The sequence below is a fragment of the Sciurus carolinensis genome, chromosome 12 (genome assembly GCF_902686445.1).
Source record: "Sciurus carolinensis chromosome 12, mSciCar1.2, whole genome shotgun sequence".
In the NCBI taxonomy this organism is placed as follows: domain Eukaryota; kingdom Metazoa; phylum Chordata; class Mammalia; order Rodentia; family Sciuridae; genus Sciurus; species Sciurus carolinensis.
Genome location: NC_062224.1, coordinates 29711597 through 29730596, shown reverse-complemented (window position 1 = coordinate 29730596; position 19000 = coordinate 29711597). Strand labels below are relative to the sequence as shown.

At 40.3% G+C, this 19000-nt stretch overlaps 1 protein-coding gene and 1 non-coding gene across 3 annotated transcripts in view; one reads left to right on the top strand and one right to left on the bottom strand.

Annotated features, from left to right (window-relative positions):
* The window catches only part of Nmt2 (N-myristoyltransferase 2), a 46815-nt gene extending 29545 nt beyond the window's left edge, over nucleotides 1-17270 (bottom strand). The window contains exon 1 of one of the 2 annotated variants that reach the window (XM_047520774.1): nucleotides 17056-17270. In XM_047520774.1, coding sequence (XP_047376730.1) covers nucleotides 17056-17165 — 110 coding nt within the window. In that variant the 5' untranslated portion in view covers nucleotides 17166-17270. The remainder of the gene's footprint in view (nucleotides 1-17055) is intronic. The other variant, XM_047520775.1, reaches the window with a different exon arrangement.
* Nucleotides 13762-13837, top strand: Trnat-cgu (transfer RNA threonine (anticodon CGU)). Its single transcript has one exon. It is a non-coding gene; the product is annotated as a tRNA-Thr (tRNA).
* Nucleotides 17271-19000: the final 1730 nt, after the last annotated feature.

Below are 19000 nucleotides of genomic sequence, written 5' to 3'. Positions count from 1 at the left end.
ATTTAAAATCATCTGGTGACTAAGGATGCCCATAAATATCTGACTAGCAATTGGGCTTAAATGAATATTGCAGCCAGGTACTGGAGCTAGAAGTATGCTGTGGATATATGCAGCTTTGTAAGTTCTCTGATCTAGGACTAAGAATATTTTAGGTTTTCCTTCATGTTCCCAAAAGCTGCCACCTTATAAATGATAAATTTGCTATACTGTTACGTTGTGACTTAAGCATGCAGTCTTATGTGTATGTTACATAAGAAACCTATTTCACACCTGCATCCCTTTGAGGTCTCTAATGCCTGACACAGGTCAATGTTAGTAACAAATGCCTGTTGAGTGAATAAATGAATGACTCTGACTCTTGCAGTGGCTCCAATCACACACTGTGAGGCAGTAAAACACCACAGAAAGCTACAGTTTCCCATACTGTGATGGCAGAGACTCTTCCAACCTGTTATATTTACTGAACTTGTACTATGAGCTGGGTACTGGGTTGGGTGCACAGAGAGGTAGACAAAGTTGAAGACATCCCTGGGCTTCACAGTTCAGGAAATTATCCCTCTTCTGCCCCCCACTTATTATTTAATTGTTGCTGGTTAAGGCTTTTCTAGAAACCACTAGGCGCCCAGGACCATGCAGCTTTCTGTTACAATACACCAAGTTTAAAATATCTCCAAATTTCCCAGAAACTTTCTTACAGAGGAATACAGAATGAGAGGTTGTGACTGGTTCCAGATGCTTTGAAACAGATGCCTATCCAATTGCATGAAAATACCTCTTTCAATGATCCAGAAGTTATGTCCTATGTGGATTCATTTTATCTAAAGCAAATAAATTAAAGTCATGGAAGCTGGAGTGGATACAGAGATAAAAAATTAAAATACCAGACTATTTCACCAAAATACATCACCTATTCTATCATTTTTAGGACACTTGTATAATGAAATTTTCCATTAATTATACTTCGGGAGTTAATTACTATACTCACCAAAACTCCCCCACCAAAACTGTATTGCTAAAATTATACTTTTTAATTTTGGTATAATGGGGGAGACTGTACTCGTCTTTTCTTAACTAGTTCAAAAGGGATTCCTTGCCCTTCCCCCTCTCATCTGAACATTAAAATAAATTGGCAGCGAGCTACAAAAATGGGCACTAAATGAGTCATCCCTCCTCCAAACTCCCAGACACATGCTCCAAACTTTCCAACCCTTGAATGAGGAAGAGCTACTTTTCCATTTCTCAGAAGTCTTAAGGAAACCAGAACTGGGAATAAGGTGGCAAGCATAACACCTCACACTACTGGGATAACTATAATAAAGAAAATGGACTGGGTACAGTGGTGCATGCCTATAATTCTAGCAATTCAGGAGCTGAGAGAGGAGGATCACAAGTTTGACACCAGCCTCAGCAACTTAGCAAGACCCTGTTTCAACATAGAAAATAAAAAAGGGCTGAGGATGTTGCTCAGTGGTTAGGCATCCCTGGATGTAATCCCCAGTGTGATCGATCAATAGATAGATAGATAGATAGATAGATATAGATAATAAAAAGTTTTGGTGAGGATAGAGAGAAATTGGAACCCTTGTACATTGCCAGTGGGAATGTAAAATGGTGAAGCTACTTAAGTAAGCAATCTTTCTTTGCCAGTCCTGAGAATATTAAATACAGATTCCCAATATAACCCAGTAACTACACTCCCAGGTATATAACCAAAGAGAAATGAAAAACGTATCCATTTAGTTAACTTAGGTATGAAGTCATAATGACTCTCTTTTTTTCATTATATTTTTTACATTATAGTTATACATAATAGTAGGGTTTATTTTGATGTATACACAAATGCATAAAACAGAGTTTTCTCCATTTCAATCCTCAGTATTTCCTTTTTCCCCCTCCCTTCTTCCCACTGATCCCCTTCCTCTATTCTATTGGCCCCTCCTTCCTCTCCCTTTGCCCCCACTTCTCTATGAACTCCCTTCTATTTTCATGAGAGCCTCTTTTTTTATTCCCTTTTTCTCTCTAGCTTCTACATGAAAGAAAACACTTGACCCTCGACTTTCTGAGTCTGGCTTATTTCACTTGGCATGATGTTCTGCAGCTCCACCCATTTACCAGTAACTAACAAAATTTCATTCTTCTTTATGGCTAAGTAGAACTCCATTGTGTATATATACCACTCTTTATCCTTTCCTTTATTCATGGGCACCTAGTCTGGTTCCATAACTTGGATATTATAGATTGTGCTGCTATAAGCGTCAGTATGCATGTATCACATAGTGGCCTTATTCTTAATGGCTCCTCCCCCACCAAATATTCATAGGCTAAAGAATGGATAAGGGAATGTGGTATATCCATACAATGGAATATTATTTAGCAATTAAAATGAAGTGTTTATATATACAACAAGGTTGAATCTTGAAAGCACAGTAAGTGACAATTAGGTAAAGGACCATATATTATTATGATTCAATTTACAGAAAATATCCAAACAGGCATATCTATAGAAACAGAAGGGAGATTAGTGGTTCTCAGGGGCTGGGGAGCTGGAGGAGTAGGGGGTTGATGGCTAAGATATGCGGGTTTCCTTTAGGAGTGATGGAAATGTTCAAAAATTGTGGTGATGGTTGCACAACTCTGTGAATGTTCTAAAAGCCACTGAATTGTACACTTTAAATGGATAAACTGTATGGTATGTACATTATATTTTAATGAAACTGTTTTTAAAGATCATCAAGTGAGCTGGGCACAGTGGCACACACCTGTAATCCCAGTAGCTCAGGAGGCTGAGGCAGGAGGATTGCAAGTTCAAAGTCAGTCAAAGCAACACAGCGAGGCCCTAAACAACTGAGAGAGACCCTGTCTCTAAATAAAATATTTTAAAAAGAGCTGGGAATGTGGCTCAGTGGTTAAGTTCCCCTGGGTTCAATCCCCAGTACCACCCCCCAAATTTAAAAATTAAAAAAACTTTAAAAAGTAAAAAATAAAAATTAGCAAGTGAAACTGCTCCCTGGAGAGGGCAGGATGGTGGTAAGGCATGAGCAGGTGCAGAGCCAGCTACCACTGCCTAGTTGGGGTCTGGCCCCCCGAGAATCCAGGTCTCTTAAGAGCTACATGCATAACAGAGATGTCAAAATGCCTGGTGGGAGAGATGTTGAGCAGGCTGCAGGAAGATAAAGGAAATCTCTTGCTCAGGAGATGATTCCTCTTAGAAATCCTATGAAGCGTCTGATTCAGACTTCAGTGCTTGAGGTCAATTACCAAGTCACAGAAATTCAGCCGGGAAAATCATGTCACCCTTTTAAAGTCTCTCGAGCTTCAAGAAGAGAAGTCCATCTTTTTTTCTTTCCCAAGATTTCACATGAAAGATCCACAAAGAAAGGTTCTCAATTTTGCTACCTCAGAAAGTACAAACACTTCAGTGTGTCTAGAAGACTCTCTGGAAATAGTCAAACCTCAAGTGAAAACCAATACACTCCTTCTCCGCTGTGAAAATGTCAAATATTTAATGTGACACACCAGAAAATTTTGAAGAAATATCCGTGGAATCTACAGACAGGACTTAATGGAAGAGCCAATGTAACAGAGCCATGAAAACATTTCATACTTGGTCCAGAAGAATTCCAAAAAATCTTTCTCTCTGGGCTCACAGCTGGACAATTCCAGCTCTCTGGCAGTCAGGTGTGGTCACCAAGTTCTAATCACTGAAAAGTGCGCAGACTGGTGTCTGCTGCTTCCTGTTGGCATGAAAACCCTCTTGGGTAGACTTCATCACCCTCTTTCTTTTCCTCGTACTAACTAGATGCAGATGCAGGATAAGATACTAGAGGATGGCAGAGCCACACAATAGGAGACACCTAGTCTCCAAATGACCAAATGAGCATCATCATCTGAACACACGCTCAAGACTGTTACATGGATAAGAAGGAAATTTCCATTGCATTGAGCAATCACATGTTAGAGTCTGTTGTAGTTTAGATCTGGAATGGCCCCCAAGGGTCATGTAAAGTTCCCAATGCAGACGTGTTCAGAGGTGGGGGTGCTGGGAAAGTGATTAGATCCTAAGGGCTCTACCCTCTTCAACGGATTAATCCACTAAATGAGTCACTAAATGGACTATTGGAAGGAAGTAGAAACTCTTGGAGGTAGAACTAAATAAAGGAGTGAGTCCTTGGGGTCATGCCTTTGGGGACTATATCTTATCCCCAGCCTCTTCCTCTACCTTTCTCTGTGTCTTCTTCCCAGTCACGCAGAGGAGGTAAGCAGGGTATTGTTCCACTACATTCTTCCACCATGATGATCTGCCTAACCTCAGGCCCAAAGCAATGAAGCCAACCAACCTTGGACTGAAACCACCAGGCAAAATCAATCTTTCCTTCTTTTGTTGTTTTTCTCAGATATTTTGTTACAGTGACAAAAAGCTGACTAACACAGGATCTACAGCAGCTCAACCAATCATAATTAATACATTAATTTTAAGAGTCACATGAAATATGCTCAATCTACAGAATACAGATTCCAAAGATGAGAAGCAATATTAGACTTTACAGGATAAATGATCACTCAGCTCTTACACTGTGCAAAAGAGGAAACATCAGTGGTTTAATACAAACATTCTCCCTCTTGATTTCCAATTACCTGCATAGAAAGTGGTGAGACTACCAGGTACAGTGGCTCACACCTGGAATCCCAACAGCTCAGGAGGCTGAGGCAGGAGGATAGCAAGTTCAAGGCCAGCCTCAGCAATTTAACAAGGTCCTAAACACCTTAGTGAGGCCCTGCTCAAAATAAAACAATAAAAAGGGTTGGGGATGTAGCTCAGTGGTAAAGCACCCCTGGGTTTAAACCCCAATACCAAATAAACAAAAGTGAAAACAACAACAAAAAGAAAAAGGTGAGATTAGGGCTGGAGATATAGCTTAGTGGTACAGCATCTGCCTACCATGTGTGAAACCCTGATTTCAATCCCAGTACAGACAAAGAGAAAAGAAAATGGTGGGATTATAGATAAGTAATCTTCTATTTTAATGTATTTTCTGATCTGTTTTAATAATCACAATATCTTTGCAACTAAAACACTTTTAATATACAACAGAGACTAAAACTAGAGAAACAGATCACTGAAATATAACAGATGTGCCAATAACAACTCAATAGATAGGAACTAGATAAATAATAAAGATTGCATCAAAATCAGTAGTACAAACATGAATCTTTAAATCAGAAGCATCAGAGAAACTGAATTCCCATAAGAGAAAAATGAAAATAATTGCTATTCTCCCACAATATTCAAAAGCAGATTTCAAATAAGTTAAAGACCCAAACTTAGAAAATGAAAACTAATTTTTGTGCACTTAGTTCACAACTGTCCAATGCCTAGAACAGTGTCCAGCACATAGTAATGAAGTAAATATTTCAAGTAATGTGTTGTAAGAAGAATTGAAAGAACAAAGTGATTACTTCATAATGTCAGAGAGGAAAAAATATCTTAAACGAGGACCTAGAAGTACCAACTACAGGATGAAAGATGATAATTTTAACTACATCAAAATAAAACATTTTGCCAGGCACGGTGGTGCACACCTTTAATTCCAGCAGCTCAAGAGGCTGAGGCAGGAGGATTGCAAGTTAAAAGTCAACCTCAGTAAAAGTGAGGCACTAAGCAACTCAGTGAGACCCTGTCTCTAAATAAAAAATACAAAATAGGGCTGAGGATGTGGCTCAGTAGTCGATTGCCCCTGAGCTCAGTCCCCAGTACCCCACCCTCCAAAAAAAGTAAACATTTCATGGCAAAGCAATTATAAAAAAAAATTCAAAACAACTCAATGAGGCAAGATATTTATAAAACACCTGACAAAGTTATAATAGCTAAAATATATAAAGAGCTATTTTCCCCTTTATGCTTTATCTTCTAGTTTACTTTAGTGGCAAAATAATATCCTTGCCAGGACTAAAGGCATTAGCTAGGAAGGTTTTGAATCTAGCTCCCTTTTCTCCCAGCCGTGTTACTTTAGGGTGTATTATTTAACTCTCGGTGCTTCCGTTTACACAGGAGTAAAAGGATAAAGTTTTCTTTTTTATTTTATTTTTTTTTTTGGAGTTGCTGGGGATCGAACCCAGGGCCTTGTGCTTGCAAGGCAAGCACTCTACCGACTAAGCTATCTCCCCAGCCCCAGGATAAAGTTTTCAATAAATATTATGAAAAACTGTAAGGATAAAATGAGTTAATACATACAAATCATTCTGCATATATGTTAGCTATTATGATTCTCCTACTTTAATTTTCTTCATTTAACATATTACTAAAACTATTTTTGTCTACTTCTAACTGCAACACAAGATCCATAAAAACACGATTTTCCATTGTATTCCTAGCATCCGACATTAAAGATCCTCGATAAATATTCGCTGGATGAATGAGAAATCAACAAAAAAAAATCAGTATGAAAAAGACAAAAGACTGGCAGAAGAATAGGCTGAGGATATGAATAAGCACTTCATAATAAAGGATGCCTAACAGTCAACAAACTTTTAAGAGATGGCATTTTATCCACTGATTTCACAAACCTGTTAGTCTAATAAGAGAAGAATGGAGGAAAGGGAACACTAATATACTCCTGGCGAATGTAAACTGAAGCAAACGCACTGGGAAGAACAATCTGGCATTACCATCAACATCACCATCACCATCATCACCACCACCATAATCAGCACTGCCACCACCACTACCACAGCCATTACATCAATCACCACTGCCACCATTACCTTATCTCCATCACCATCGCCATCACCACTACCATAATAGTTATCTCCATCACCACCACTGCCACCATCATCACCCCTGCCACCATCACCATCACCACCACCATCACTGTCACTGCAGCTAACAATTTAGAGCACTTACTATGTAGCAGGCACTGTAATAAGTACCATAGATTCTGACCTTGTGCACTATTAACTGTGCAACTTTGATATAAGTCCCTTTATTATTACTCCCATCTTTTAGAAAAGCAACTGCAATATACAGAGATTAAGTAAACCACTAAAAGTCACAGAGCTATAAGGGTAGGGCCAGGACTCAAATACAACCAGGATGGTCCCAGAATCCACGTAATTACATTGCTTATTTATGCATTTTTACAGGTTAACCATCCTTTTAGGTGTTTATTGGCAATTTTTAGATCTTCTTTTGTGAGCTGCCTACTCAAAATCTTCAAATATTTTTTCATTAACCTTCCCTGTTTTCTATCAAATCACGATAGATCTTTAGTACCGTATACGTGTACACGTGTCCTGGTGCTCTGGTTAGGATATCAAATTACTTCCCTAGAAGGAAAGGGACTACACTAGAAAGAGAACGTGAGGGCCAGGCAGGCTGGTGCACACCTGTAATCTTTTTTTTTTTTTTTTTTTGGCGGTGCTGGGGATCGAACCCAGGGCCTCATGCTTGCAAGGCAAGCACTCTACCGACTGAGCTATCTCCCCAGCCCCACACCTGTAATCCTAGGCACTGAGGCAGCTGAGATGGGAGGATTTAAAGTTTGAGACCAGCTTGGACAACTCTGATCCTGTCTCAAAAAATAAAAAGGCCTGGAGATGTCATTCAGTGGTAGAGCACCCCTGGGTTCAATCCCCAGTACACAAGAAAAAAAGAGAAAAAAAGCATGAGGAGGTTTTGGTTCCATTTATTAAAAACAGTAAAGGTCACCCCAAGGTGCATCACATTGTCCTGATGATAAAAGATAATGAATATCCACAGCTGGGGAACTCAGCTGAGGCTGACTCAAATTATCAGTTATACTCACCATAAATCTGTCCCCATCCTGGATCAAGAGCACCATGTTACATTATCATGAGACCATCTCATTCAATAATGAATTTTAACTGCAATTCAGGTTCTTCAAGAACCTGAAGTCATGAACCTAAAGTCTTGAAATCATGTGAGATTTGTCAGTGGCTCTCTGTGGAATTCCACTATTGATTTCTTCACTCTTTTCCCCAAAAGCACAAAACCAACCTTCCAGCTGTCATCAGGGGGCTGTGAGCCCTCCATAATGACTGAATAGCAAGCCCTGTATTCAAGCCTGGCTGAAGTGGAACCTTGACAATCCCCTGTGCTAGTAGCTTCCAGTCTGTATTGTGAACCAATCCCTTTTCATAGACATTGGGTTGCTTCCAGTTGCTGGTTCATTTAAACTCCTATCCTATCTAAACATGAGAAAGTATGGCCTATCTCATTAGCCTTCTCCTACATTAATCCCACTATTATCAATCCATTTTGATGCCTACTTCACATAAAAACCCATTTCTCATAAGAGATAACGTTTAACTATAATACAATTTTATTCAGCACTCATTGGCCAGAAACTAGTCTAGTGCAAAGTTCAGTTTATGAAGTGAGACCTATCTTTGAAAACAGTCCAAGATTAGAAGAGGAAATGTTATAAAAGGTTAAAGAAAGTATGTATTCTTTTAAGATCAATACATATAACTGAGAGATTCAGTACAACTGTTTTTAGCTATTCAACAACAAAAGCAAAAGGCTTACTTCTGTCCACCTTAGGAAAAACTCTTCCTAAAAATGAAATGAACAAAAGAAGTAGAAAAAAAATTTAAAAAAGCTCGAGAAAGTTGGCAGACTAATGACTATCCTTTATAATAGTCCAAATTAGTGAAAAGTTACCCATTTTTAATAGCTTTTTCTCACCCATGCTCGCAATTTTTTTTTTTTTTCCTGATAGAATAGCTGATATCTACCAGCATCTGGCTTTTCTCATTTCTGGTCCTTTCTCAGCTTACTAAAGTTAGATAAGTTAAAAAAAAATTCTTTCTGGCTGAGATTCATTTCAAGATTGTATTACCTTTGTTATAGTTAATAATATTAATGTGTATTAGCAAAGTTAAAAATTTGATGTGCTTTTTAAATTATATTCCTACTTCTAAATTCCCTTGCATACCAAATTTTCATTTTTTAAGTCCTTTTTTGGATGTCCCAATGCCTACCAAGGAGCAAGGATACTTTTCTATTTATTTAGGTACCGAGGATTGAACCCTGAGGTGACTTACAACTGAGCTACATCCCCAGTCCTTTTTTTTTAATTTGAGAGATTCTCACTCAGTTGTAGAGGCTGGCCTTGAACTGTGAGTAAACAGGTGGACATGCTCTGTAGACATATTTGCAGATGTGTCTTAAGTCACTTCAGGCTGCTATTAGAAAACACCAACAACAAAGTACCTTAAACAACAGACATTTGCTTCTCATAGTACTGGAAGCTGGAAGTTCAAGATTCGAGTGTCAGTATTGCTGGGTTCTCGTAAGGAATCTTTCTGGTGGAGACAGAGCTCTGGTCTCTTCATCTCTAAACCCATCAAGAGGGCTCCACCCTCAAGACCTAATCACCTCCCAAGGCTCTATGTCCTGATACCATCACACTGGATATTTAGGCTTCAAAATATGAATTTGAAAAGACACAGGATTTGGTCCACTGCCAGGGGCCCACCATCTCCATCTCTGAAAACTACTGTTGACCACTATATTAGTCAACTTTTCACAACTATAACAAAATATTTGAGATAACTAACATAAAGAAAAAAGGTTTATTTTGGCTAACATTTATAGAGGTTTTAGTCCATAATTGGCTCTATTGCTTTGGTGAGGCAGCACTTCATGGCAGGAGTGCATGGTGCTTACACAACAAGCCAAGGTGCAAAAGTGGGTGAGGAGAGGAGACAGGGCTGAGAGGGAGGGAGGAAGGAGCAGAGGCTAGAGATAAATAAAACTTGGGTCACTAATTCTAATAAAGACTAGCTATTCTTTATTTTGAAATCACCTATTGTATGTTTAAATAAAATCTCCTTTTTCTTGGGCCAATCTGTAGATGTTCCCACACATTAAACAACAGATGCAAAGAGCTATGTTCCCCTACTTACCAGTCATGTGGCCCCCAACAAGTCACTTATCTCTAAGAGCCATGCCTTCTGTGGCAGTAGAACAAGGGTCTGCCTGCGCAGATGACTGGAGAAACAGGGTGGGTGAGGCTAGCGGGAGGTGCCATGGAAAGGACACAATCACTAAGGGCTCCAGAACTTCTGAGAGGGGTCATCATTGGCGTCATGAAAGAGAGGACATTTGGGTTGACCTTGAATTTGAAATAGAGATAAAGAAAGATGAGAACACCCTCAGAAGGACAGGACATAAGGGGAAGTCACACAGGATGGCCTGAGGAGGAGCGTGGACAGACAAATTCCCTTGGTGAGCAATGAAGTCTGGCACTGAATTTGCAGTTGTTTTTGGCCCCCTGCTATAATCACGCCCCGCCCCATTACCTCAACACCTTCAGTAAATGGTGTGAACAAGAGCCCCTTAGGGAGGTCCTAGGGGTAAAGTGAAAGCAAGACAACTGCATGCCACCAGGTACAAATGCTGAAGGAGAGTTAAAGGAACCAAAACCATCAGGAGTCCAGTGATGCAGGTAGGTGGAGGCAGGTCAGACATGCTTGAGACCAAGAAAACTTAAGTCCCAAGAAGCCCCCCTAAACATGTACTAGTTTGAGTCATTTTGTATAACTACTAAACACACTGTAATCCTGGAAGGTAAAGGACATGAAACCCCTTGGTTATAAGGACAGGGATAAATCCTAGAAGCTTCTAGACTGAAAACAAGACAAATAAGGAAAAAGAATAGGTTACCTAAATAAGAAAGAGAAGCAGACTGGCAGAGAAAACAATCTCTATACCACTAAACACAAGAAAATAATAAAACAATGTGTGGGGAATTTAAAGAAAAATAATTGTTGGGATGGGATTGTGGTTCAGCAGTCAAACACCTAAATATTTCAAGGCTCTAGGTTCCATCCTCAGCATTGCAAAAGAGAGGGCTGGAGGAAGACAGGAGGGAAGGAGGGAAGGAAAGAAGGAAGAAAGGGAGGAAAGAAGGAAGAAAGGGAGAGAGGGAGGGGAAACAATTATTATAGAAATACATATGAGGGTAAAAGAAACTTCAGACATGAAAGAACTAGCCATATCCACAACATAAGAAAAAAAATCAAGGTGGATATATTGGTGCATGCCTAGAATCCCAATGACTTTGGAGGCTGAGTCAGGAGGATGGCAAGTTTGAGGTCTGAATGGGTAATATAGAGAGACCGGGTCTCAAAAGAAAAAAGGAAGATCTGGGGTAGTTCAGTGCTAGAATGTTTGCCTGGTACATGTGAGACCCTGACTTCAATCCCCAATACTGCAAAAAAAATAAAAAATTTAAAAAATTTAATTAGTACTTAAAGAAGAAAGTAGAGAACATGTTTAATAAGGAAGAGTTGTAAGCAATAAAAATGGCAAAGCTGTCAGTAAAGTCTAAGAAGTTTCTGACAACATGGATGTGAAATATAATAATAGTTAAGAAAAACATTTTTAAGGACACAAGAGCAAATACTAAAGAAGTCACAAGAAACTAGGATATTTCAACAAGACCTAGGAAATAAAAGCAAAACCTCCTACATATTTGTGTCTTACAAGATGGTATAGTATTTTAGAGTATGGTTAATTTCTGACAGTAACAGGGAAATATGGATTAAAAACATGCTTATTCAAAATTTACAGATAAACCCCAGGATTTAAAAAAAAAAAAAAAAAAGGAGAAATGAAAATTTAACACTGTCTGCAAACAATAAGAAAATAAAGAAATATTTTTAGTGCCATGAAAACATAAAATTCAAATGTAGGATGTGATGGAAGCTTTCTAATATGATAGCCACAAGTCGCACGGGGGTATTTAAATTTAAATTAATTTCAGGGCAGTTGCAGTGGCTCAGGCCTGATTAAATCCCAGCAGCTCGGGAGGCTGAGGCAGGAGGATCACCAGTTCAAAGCCAGCCTCAGTAAAAGTGAGGTGCTAAGCAATTCAGTGATACCCTGTCTCTAAATAAAATACAAAATAGAGCTGGTGGTGTGGCTCAGTGGTCAAGTGCCCCTGAGTTCAATCCCCAGAAAGCATCACAAATAAATAATAAATACATAAATTTAAATTAATTTCAAATAAATAAAATACTGAATCCAGTTCCTCAGTCACACTAGCCACATTTTAAGTGGTCAATAGCTCTAGGTGGTTCATGACTACCAAACTGGATATTTCTATTATTCCAGAAAGCTAGCAGATAACACTAATAGTGAAAAAACAAGGTAAAGAGTAAACCCCTGGAAGCATGCTTTTATTCATGTTAATTACATATACCCATATATTAAAATGTGAGTTAATTGAACTGTTAAACTGGAATTTTTAGGAATATCTAGGAAAACCAGGGGCTTTCACTCACTATATATTGTTTGAATTTTTTAATAAGCATATTTTTACTCTTATAATCAGTAAAAGTGATTGACATATTTTCAAGTGGAATAACAACTTATCTCCTTTCTTGAACTTGGAACAGAACTTTAGTTCTGTTAAAACAAAGTGATTTTAACTAGTATAGATTTACAGTACAATGTGCTAAGTAACAAAGCTGGCCAGGTACATGTCCTATACTTAGAAATTTTCTGTATTTTAGCCACCATGGGAGCAGGGAGGAGTCTATTCTGGGCCAAAAGGTGATATCACTGTCTCAGACACAAGTTTAAGCTGATATTTGATCTTTTAAAACTGTATTTCTTGAACGAGGAGGTCCCGTGGGCAAGGGCTTTTAATACATCTTTCCATTTCCATTTTTGCAACTGATAATAGATCAAATTTCAGAAAGGGTAACTGAATTATGTTATAAATTTCCCATGACAAGAAAACTCTATTGAGAGTTATAGTTAGTTTCTTAACTTTCCCACTGAATCCATATAACTAAGGGGAAGTTTCCATAATCAATCTCAACAATAAATTAAGTCAGATATGCTACCCAGAAAATTTCAGGTTTTTTTCCCCCTAAATTGGGGATGGTAGAAGAGAGGTCATATTCTTTGTTATAAGAATTTCATCTGTCAAAGCTTTCATCTTTGTCAAATACCAGATCTTTAATTTTTCCAAGGAAAAAAAAAGTCCTTAAAAATGTCTTAACTCTCACTGGGCCTGGTGGTACATGCCTATAATCCCAGAGGCTTGGGAGGCTGAGGCAGGAGGATCTTGGATCAAAGCCAGCCTTAGCAAAAGCAAGGACCCAAGTAACTCAGTGAGACCTTTCTTTAAATAAAGCACAAAAAAGGGCTGGGTATGTTATGCAGCTCAATGGTTAAGCGGTCCTGGGTTCAATCCCCAGTACCAAAAAAAAAAAAAAAAAAAGTCTTAACTCTCAAATACTAAAATTATATCACGTTATCACTTCTACCCCAGGGACTTAGTCACTTATCTGCCAACACATACACTTGTTTATTTTTATTCCCTACATAAATATTGTTGGTATTTCCCCATAGAGTACACTGTAGAGGAAATTCTGAGTGAAAATGGGATGAAAAACATCAATTTGTGTAGGGCATATGCATTCTGAAAGTTAGTGTTGGCAAAGCAAGGAGAGAGACCTGGTTTTGTTATCAACTAAACATCAGTTTTATTTGAGACCAACTGTGTGACTGTTTTCAACACTGGATAATGACTGTGCCTAATGTGGGGTGACTGTGACCCCTACCAGATGTTGTTCACAAATGGGGAAGATGCACATAGATGGGCTAAGAAGATGGTGAATTTTAGCTAATGCTTCAACAATTTACCCGTTCCTTCCTCAACAGTTTCCCAAAAATTCTTCAGAAGAAAATAATGGAAAGCATAACACATCAACAATGAGCAGAGGGGTGCTAGGGAGATAGCTCAGTTGGTAGAGTGCTTGCCTCGTAAGCAGAAGGTCCTGGGTTCAATCCCCAGCACCACAAAAAAAAAAAAAAAAAAAAAAAAAAGATGAGCAGAGGGTTAAATATTAGGGATTCTTGATTAGCTACCTAACCTCAAACCCAAGTGTGAAAGTTCCTATGAAATGCATCCTACAGGTGACCTCTTCTGGACAACTGGAACCCACAGAACAGAAATCTTCAGTCACTTAAACCTATTTCTAATAATTTATATAGGAAGCTGGACTGAAACTAATTTTTATCTATGTAGAAAGTTTTTATAAGGAAATAACAGTATCGACAAGACTGCCTTATAGCTTTTAATTTGCTTTTTCAGGGCTCCCTCAAGTTCTTCACTAAGACCTGCTTATTTTTAATCAATTATAAATCATACATTCAAGCAAGTAATAGAATCTTTCTAGGTAATCCTCTATTAGCTTGTTTCTAATTTGCTGCATATTGTTCAAAAATAATAACAGTACACTTCTCTAAATATAGTCTCACTTACTGAAACTGATAATCTCTCCCCTTCTGCATTTTTTTGGGAATTCATGAAATGTTTACAGTATATACCACATCTATACTTGAATGAACCAAAAAGTTAAAATAAGCACATTTTCCATGAAAATAAGACACAAAGGTAATAAGATTCAAGCATTTTATAATACTTATTCCTTTTTAATTAAACATAAAATATCTCATTTCACTCACATACTTTCAGCATTATCTATAAAATTAAATACTCCTTTTAGTTCATAAAATTATATGAAAATAAAAGCATATGTAGTAATATTTAGATTTTAGTACAGAATAATAATCTCACTGGGTATTTTTCTTTTACCTGAAGCTATCGTTTCAACCCAATTTGTTAAAATAACTAGCAAATACATTACCCTGAATGATGGGGGTGAATTAAATCTTTCAGGCTACAAGGAAACTTGTAAATTACTGCTCTGTGCACTGACCACCACCAACTGGCCTCAAAGTGATAATCTGTCTTTTAAAGGTGAAGCATTAACCTACTCATTCTCTAAAGGCTTATTGTTTGTTGCTTATTTAAATTGGTAGAGAATGAAGAGGCTAAGTATAGAAAAGAGGACTCTTTCAAATTTTAACATTTACAAACTTGAACTACTTAAAAAAAAAAAACCTAGGTTTCTACGGAGCAGTATCATCAGTACAGGAGCCAAATCAAACACAATCACTCCCCCAAATCTGGCACGCACTGCTAAATTCAAATCCAAAAAAGCAGTTCAACAAGAGCAGCAACTTGGAGTTTTATGAATCTTCTTATATGTTAAGAGACTACAATAAATCCATTATATTAATCTTTCTCTCACTAGAAATTACTATCACATTACCTGCTTTTGGTTAAAACATTTCAGTCCATGGGGCATCTCTAAATTTTGATTAAACATGCTAACACATAATTAACATGTTGATGTACAAAACTGGAAACCTCTGAAGAGGGCTCAAGATGCCTTTGGATGTTATTCTGGGAACTTCACACAGCCTACCAGCAAGGTGTCAGGGAACAGTCCCAGATCAATGGGCACATAGATGAGTAATTCTCTGTACCATGAACATTCTTGACTGTGTAAGCAATGAGGCCCTAATCAAATTTCTAACCCAGAATACCAAAGAATATGCAGAAATTACAGGGGGAGGAGTCCAGGTTCTCCCCAGAAAGATAACAGGTGCTGAACTTATGTGAGTAATCCATCAGCTTGCATCTGGAACCATTTCTGGCAACAGAGCTATTGTTTCAGAAACATATTTTATTTAGCTATCTATCACAGGCATATTTCTACCACTAGATAAAGAGAATACAGGCTCAGATTTCTGTACAATTTCTTTTCCTCTCTTTAAAAATCTTTTCTAGACTTGAATAACATTCAGTACTTGCAGCTGCCACTTAAGTGTTTGCTGTTTAAAAAAACAGCTTGCCAATGGAAGATACATGTAGTCAGCTTTTCTTTTTCTTGATCTATCATTTAATATTTTCTAACGCACTAAAGGTCAATAAAGGTTCCTTTCTTAAATAAATCTTATAGTAGACTTTAACTAGAATGCAAATACACTTTCAATCATCAATCATTTAATGAATCTCTCCACGAACTGAATAAATAAGCCATCTGTGACTCAAGCCTCCCTAATCGTGTTTTTAGCCTGACCCACTTATACAGTCACCACGGTTCACAGAAAATCTCAGTTCGAAGGGGGCAGCAATAACTGCTGTGTGCGGGCGCATAATTTGAATCCAACAGGGTAGAAGGATAATACAAACACCTATAAAAGGACAAGAGTCTTTTATTTAAAATGACAAACACCCCGCCTCTAAAAAAGAGAACTTCAATACCAGCCTTAACCAGAGCAATCTTTTCTTCAACACGGGAGCAAATCAAGTCTGCAGGGTAGAAAGGAGGGCAAGCGCAAAGGATGAAGAAATCCGATCAAGTGTTAAAACACTTGGTGCATTTGGCTTCGGAGAGCAATTACTGGGTTTGCAAGCAGGATGCGGTCAGGTCCGCGGGAGCTTGGTTCAAGGGGGTTAGCTCTGCTCTAAACAGGCCTCTAAGGACCCACTGGAAGGTGGCAAAACTGAGTGTCCCCAGGAGCCGGCCGCGCCGGGACCCCTTCGGCGCCCCCTGCCCGGCGGCAGAGGCAGAACTTTGCGCAGTTCGCTGTCAGCAGCCCAGAAACCGCCAGGGGTACATCTCGGTTGCACTCCCTACACGGGCTCTGCCCGTTTGTACTTTACTGGGGATGGTGGTGCCTGGGGGAGGAGAAGGGGGGGAGGGCGTGAAAAGACTCAAGGAAGGATGGCAAGGAACAGGGAGGACCACTTCCATCCCACGCGCTGCGGACGGTCGAGGACGCCGCCGCCACAAAGGGAAGGGCGTCGCGCCTCTCCTCGGTTCCCACCGAGAGTCACTCTCTGGCAAGGGCAGCACGCAGCCCCCACGGGGCCAAAGCCAGCAGCGGGGATGGGCGAGGCCAGCCGGCGGGGACGCGCGGCAGGTGACAACCGCGTCGCCGTCCCCGGTCCGGGGTCCCCGCCTCCCCGCCCACCCTGGGCCTCCCCTCTCCTGCGATCCTGCGACCTGTACTTCACAATGGTCTCGAGCCGGGGCTAAATCACTGCAGAGCTGAGCAACCGCGGGGCCCCACACCCCGGAGAAACAAGCCCGAACGGAGACCCAAGGCGCGTGTGGTTTCCGCCCTGTCGTTCCCGGTGGCGCCCGCGCGCCCCTTCCTACCCTTTGGCGTGCTCAGTCTCTTCCTCATTGTCCCCGTCTATCCCGCACGTGTCCTGGTCGACCAGCTCCAGGCTCTGCTGGCTGGCCGCAGACTCGCTGTCCTCCGCCATCGCGGCGGCGCGGACTGAGGAGGCGGCGCTCGGAGCGGCGGGCGCGGCACGGTGGGGCGGGCACGGCGGCAGCTCCCTCTAGTGCCGCCCGCCGTCCTGCTCCGAGTCCGGAGCCAGGCGCCGCGCCCGTCCCGCCCACCCCGCCCGGCCCCGCCCCGGCCCGCCCGGCCCCGCCCCCGCATGACCCCGCCCTCCTTCCCCGCCCATAGTCTAGCCTCGCCCCCCCGACCTCGCCCGGCTGGAGGAAGCGGGTTTTCCCCAGCCCCGCGGGGCGGGAGTTTGGGGGAGGGTTAATGGAGCTGGGGGACTCCTAGCCCGAGGCCTTGAGGAGCCGTCCGGCTCTGCACTGGGAAGCCTGAGCTGCAACTCTGACCTATCCTCAACTCTCAAGGCCAGGACGTGAAGACTGCTATGCATCCGCATTTTAGGAACACAAGCCACGCGATTTTACATCTCCGCCTGTTTCAGAGCGCTTCTGCTTTTGCAGGGAATTTTACAAAGGAGTAGGCATGCCAAGGCCAGTGACTCCCCGAAGCTCTTCCTGCCCCCTCGTACGCATTTGCTTTTAAAAATTCCATTTCACGTATCTATATCTATCGATTGTAAAACCAAAGTCAAAGTCATACCAGACTGCCTTCAACTTCCCACCTTTCTGTTCAACCATTCTCACAATCATAAAACTTCCCCCATTTGGGATAAATACAGTCCTCTGGGACCAGAACAAACATTTTGAGGGAAACGGGGACACCGTTTCAGGTAAGCCACTCTGCCAACCCCAAAGTGAAGGTCATAGCCTAGATTGCCAAAGAAAAGGCAGGTGAAGTTCAGATTCCATTTGTTTTCGTTCTGTACACAGCAGTCCTTCCTTTGCTTTCCTAAGATAATGTTCAAAGTTCCTGCAGGATCGCCAGAAGTCTACACGGTGGTTTTCACAAAAGCAGAAATTGTGCAATGAGGAAAAGGAGACTAAAAGATCACCAGAAATTTGGGGTGTGGGTCATTTATTTGCTAAAGGTACTGAGACTATTTTGTGGCTTTTTTCCCCTAGAAGGGAGACTATGTCCTAAAAATACGATATAGAAGTATCTAAAGACAAAAATTGCACAGCGATTTCAAAGTCCATTAGCTGTTTGATGTTGATCCAGCTAAGGTTCTGTAAGAAGTGCAAATGGGGCCAAAACATGGAGGAAATACAGTATTACTTTTAACAATTGCAACTATTTCTGAGAGAGTCCTAAGTGGCCTTGAGCTTCATATTTGAGGATAAAGGCAAATACAGATCAATGGAGTTCCTGCAGCTCATCTCTAGGAACATGAATAGTTGGAAAATTGTAACCTGCTTGAGTTACCACAAGGAACCTGACCAAACCCCACAGATCAACCACAATAGCCAGTCAAAAAGGTTCTCTCAAAGATTTTTTTAAAATACAAGGCAAAGGAAACTCAGTAGACATGTATTTATTGGAATTTTCAAGCATTAACTAAGAACCTCTCAAAAAAGCTAACAAAACAATCTTGGAGAAATTAAATGAGGACATCAAAAAACAGTTAAACACCAGAAAACAATGACAAGCAGGGAACATCTGTTCCCCAGAATGGAAATAAGTTTGCTCAGACATTTGAACAGTACTGGATTGAAGTATTATATAATACAAATGTTTCCCAGCATTAATCTTTTGAAGGAGGAAAAAATTTGCACATGACCCTGGGGGTTCCTAAATCTATTGTCATGTATAGAATATGTTTCTAAAATATTTTGCTTCTTTCCCTGGCTTAATCCCAGAGTTTGGAGAATGGAAGCCAAGTGGCACTTCTGGACTCTCAGTTCCAAAGCT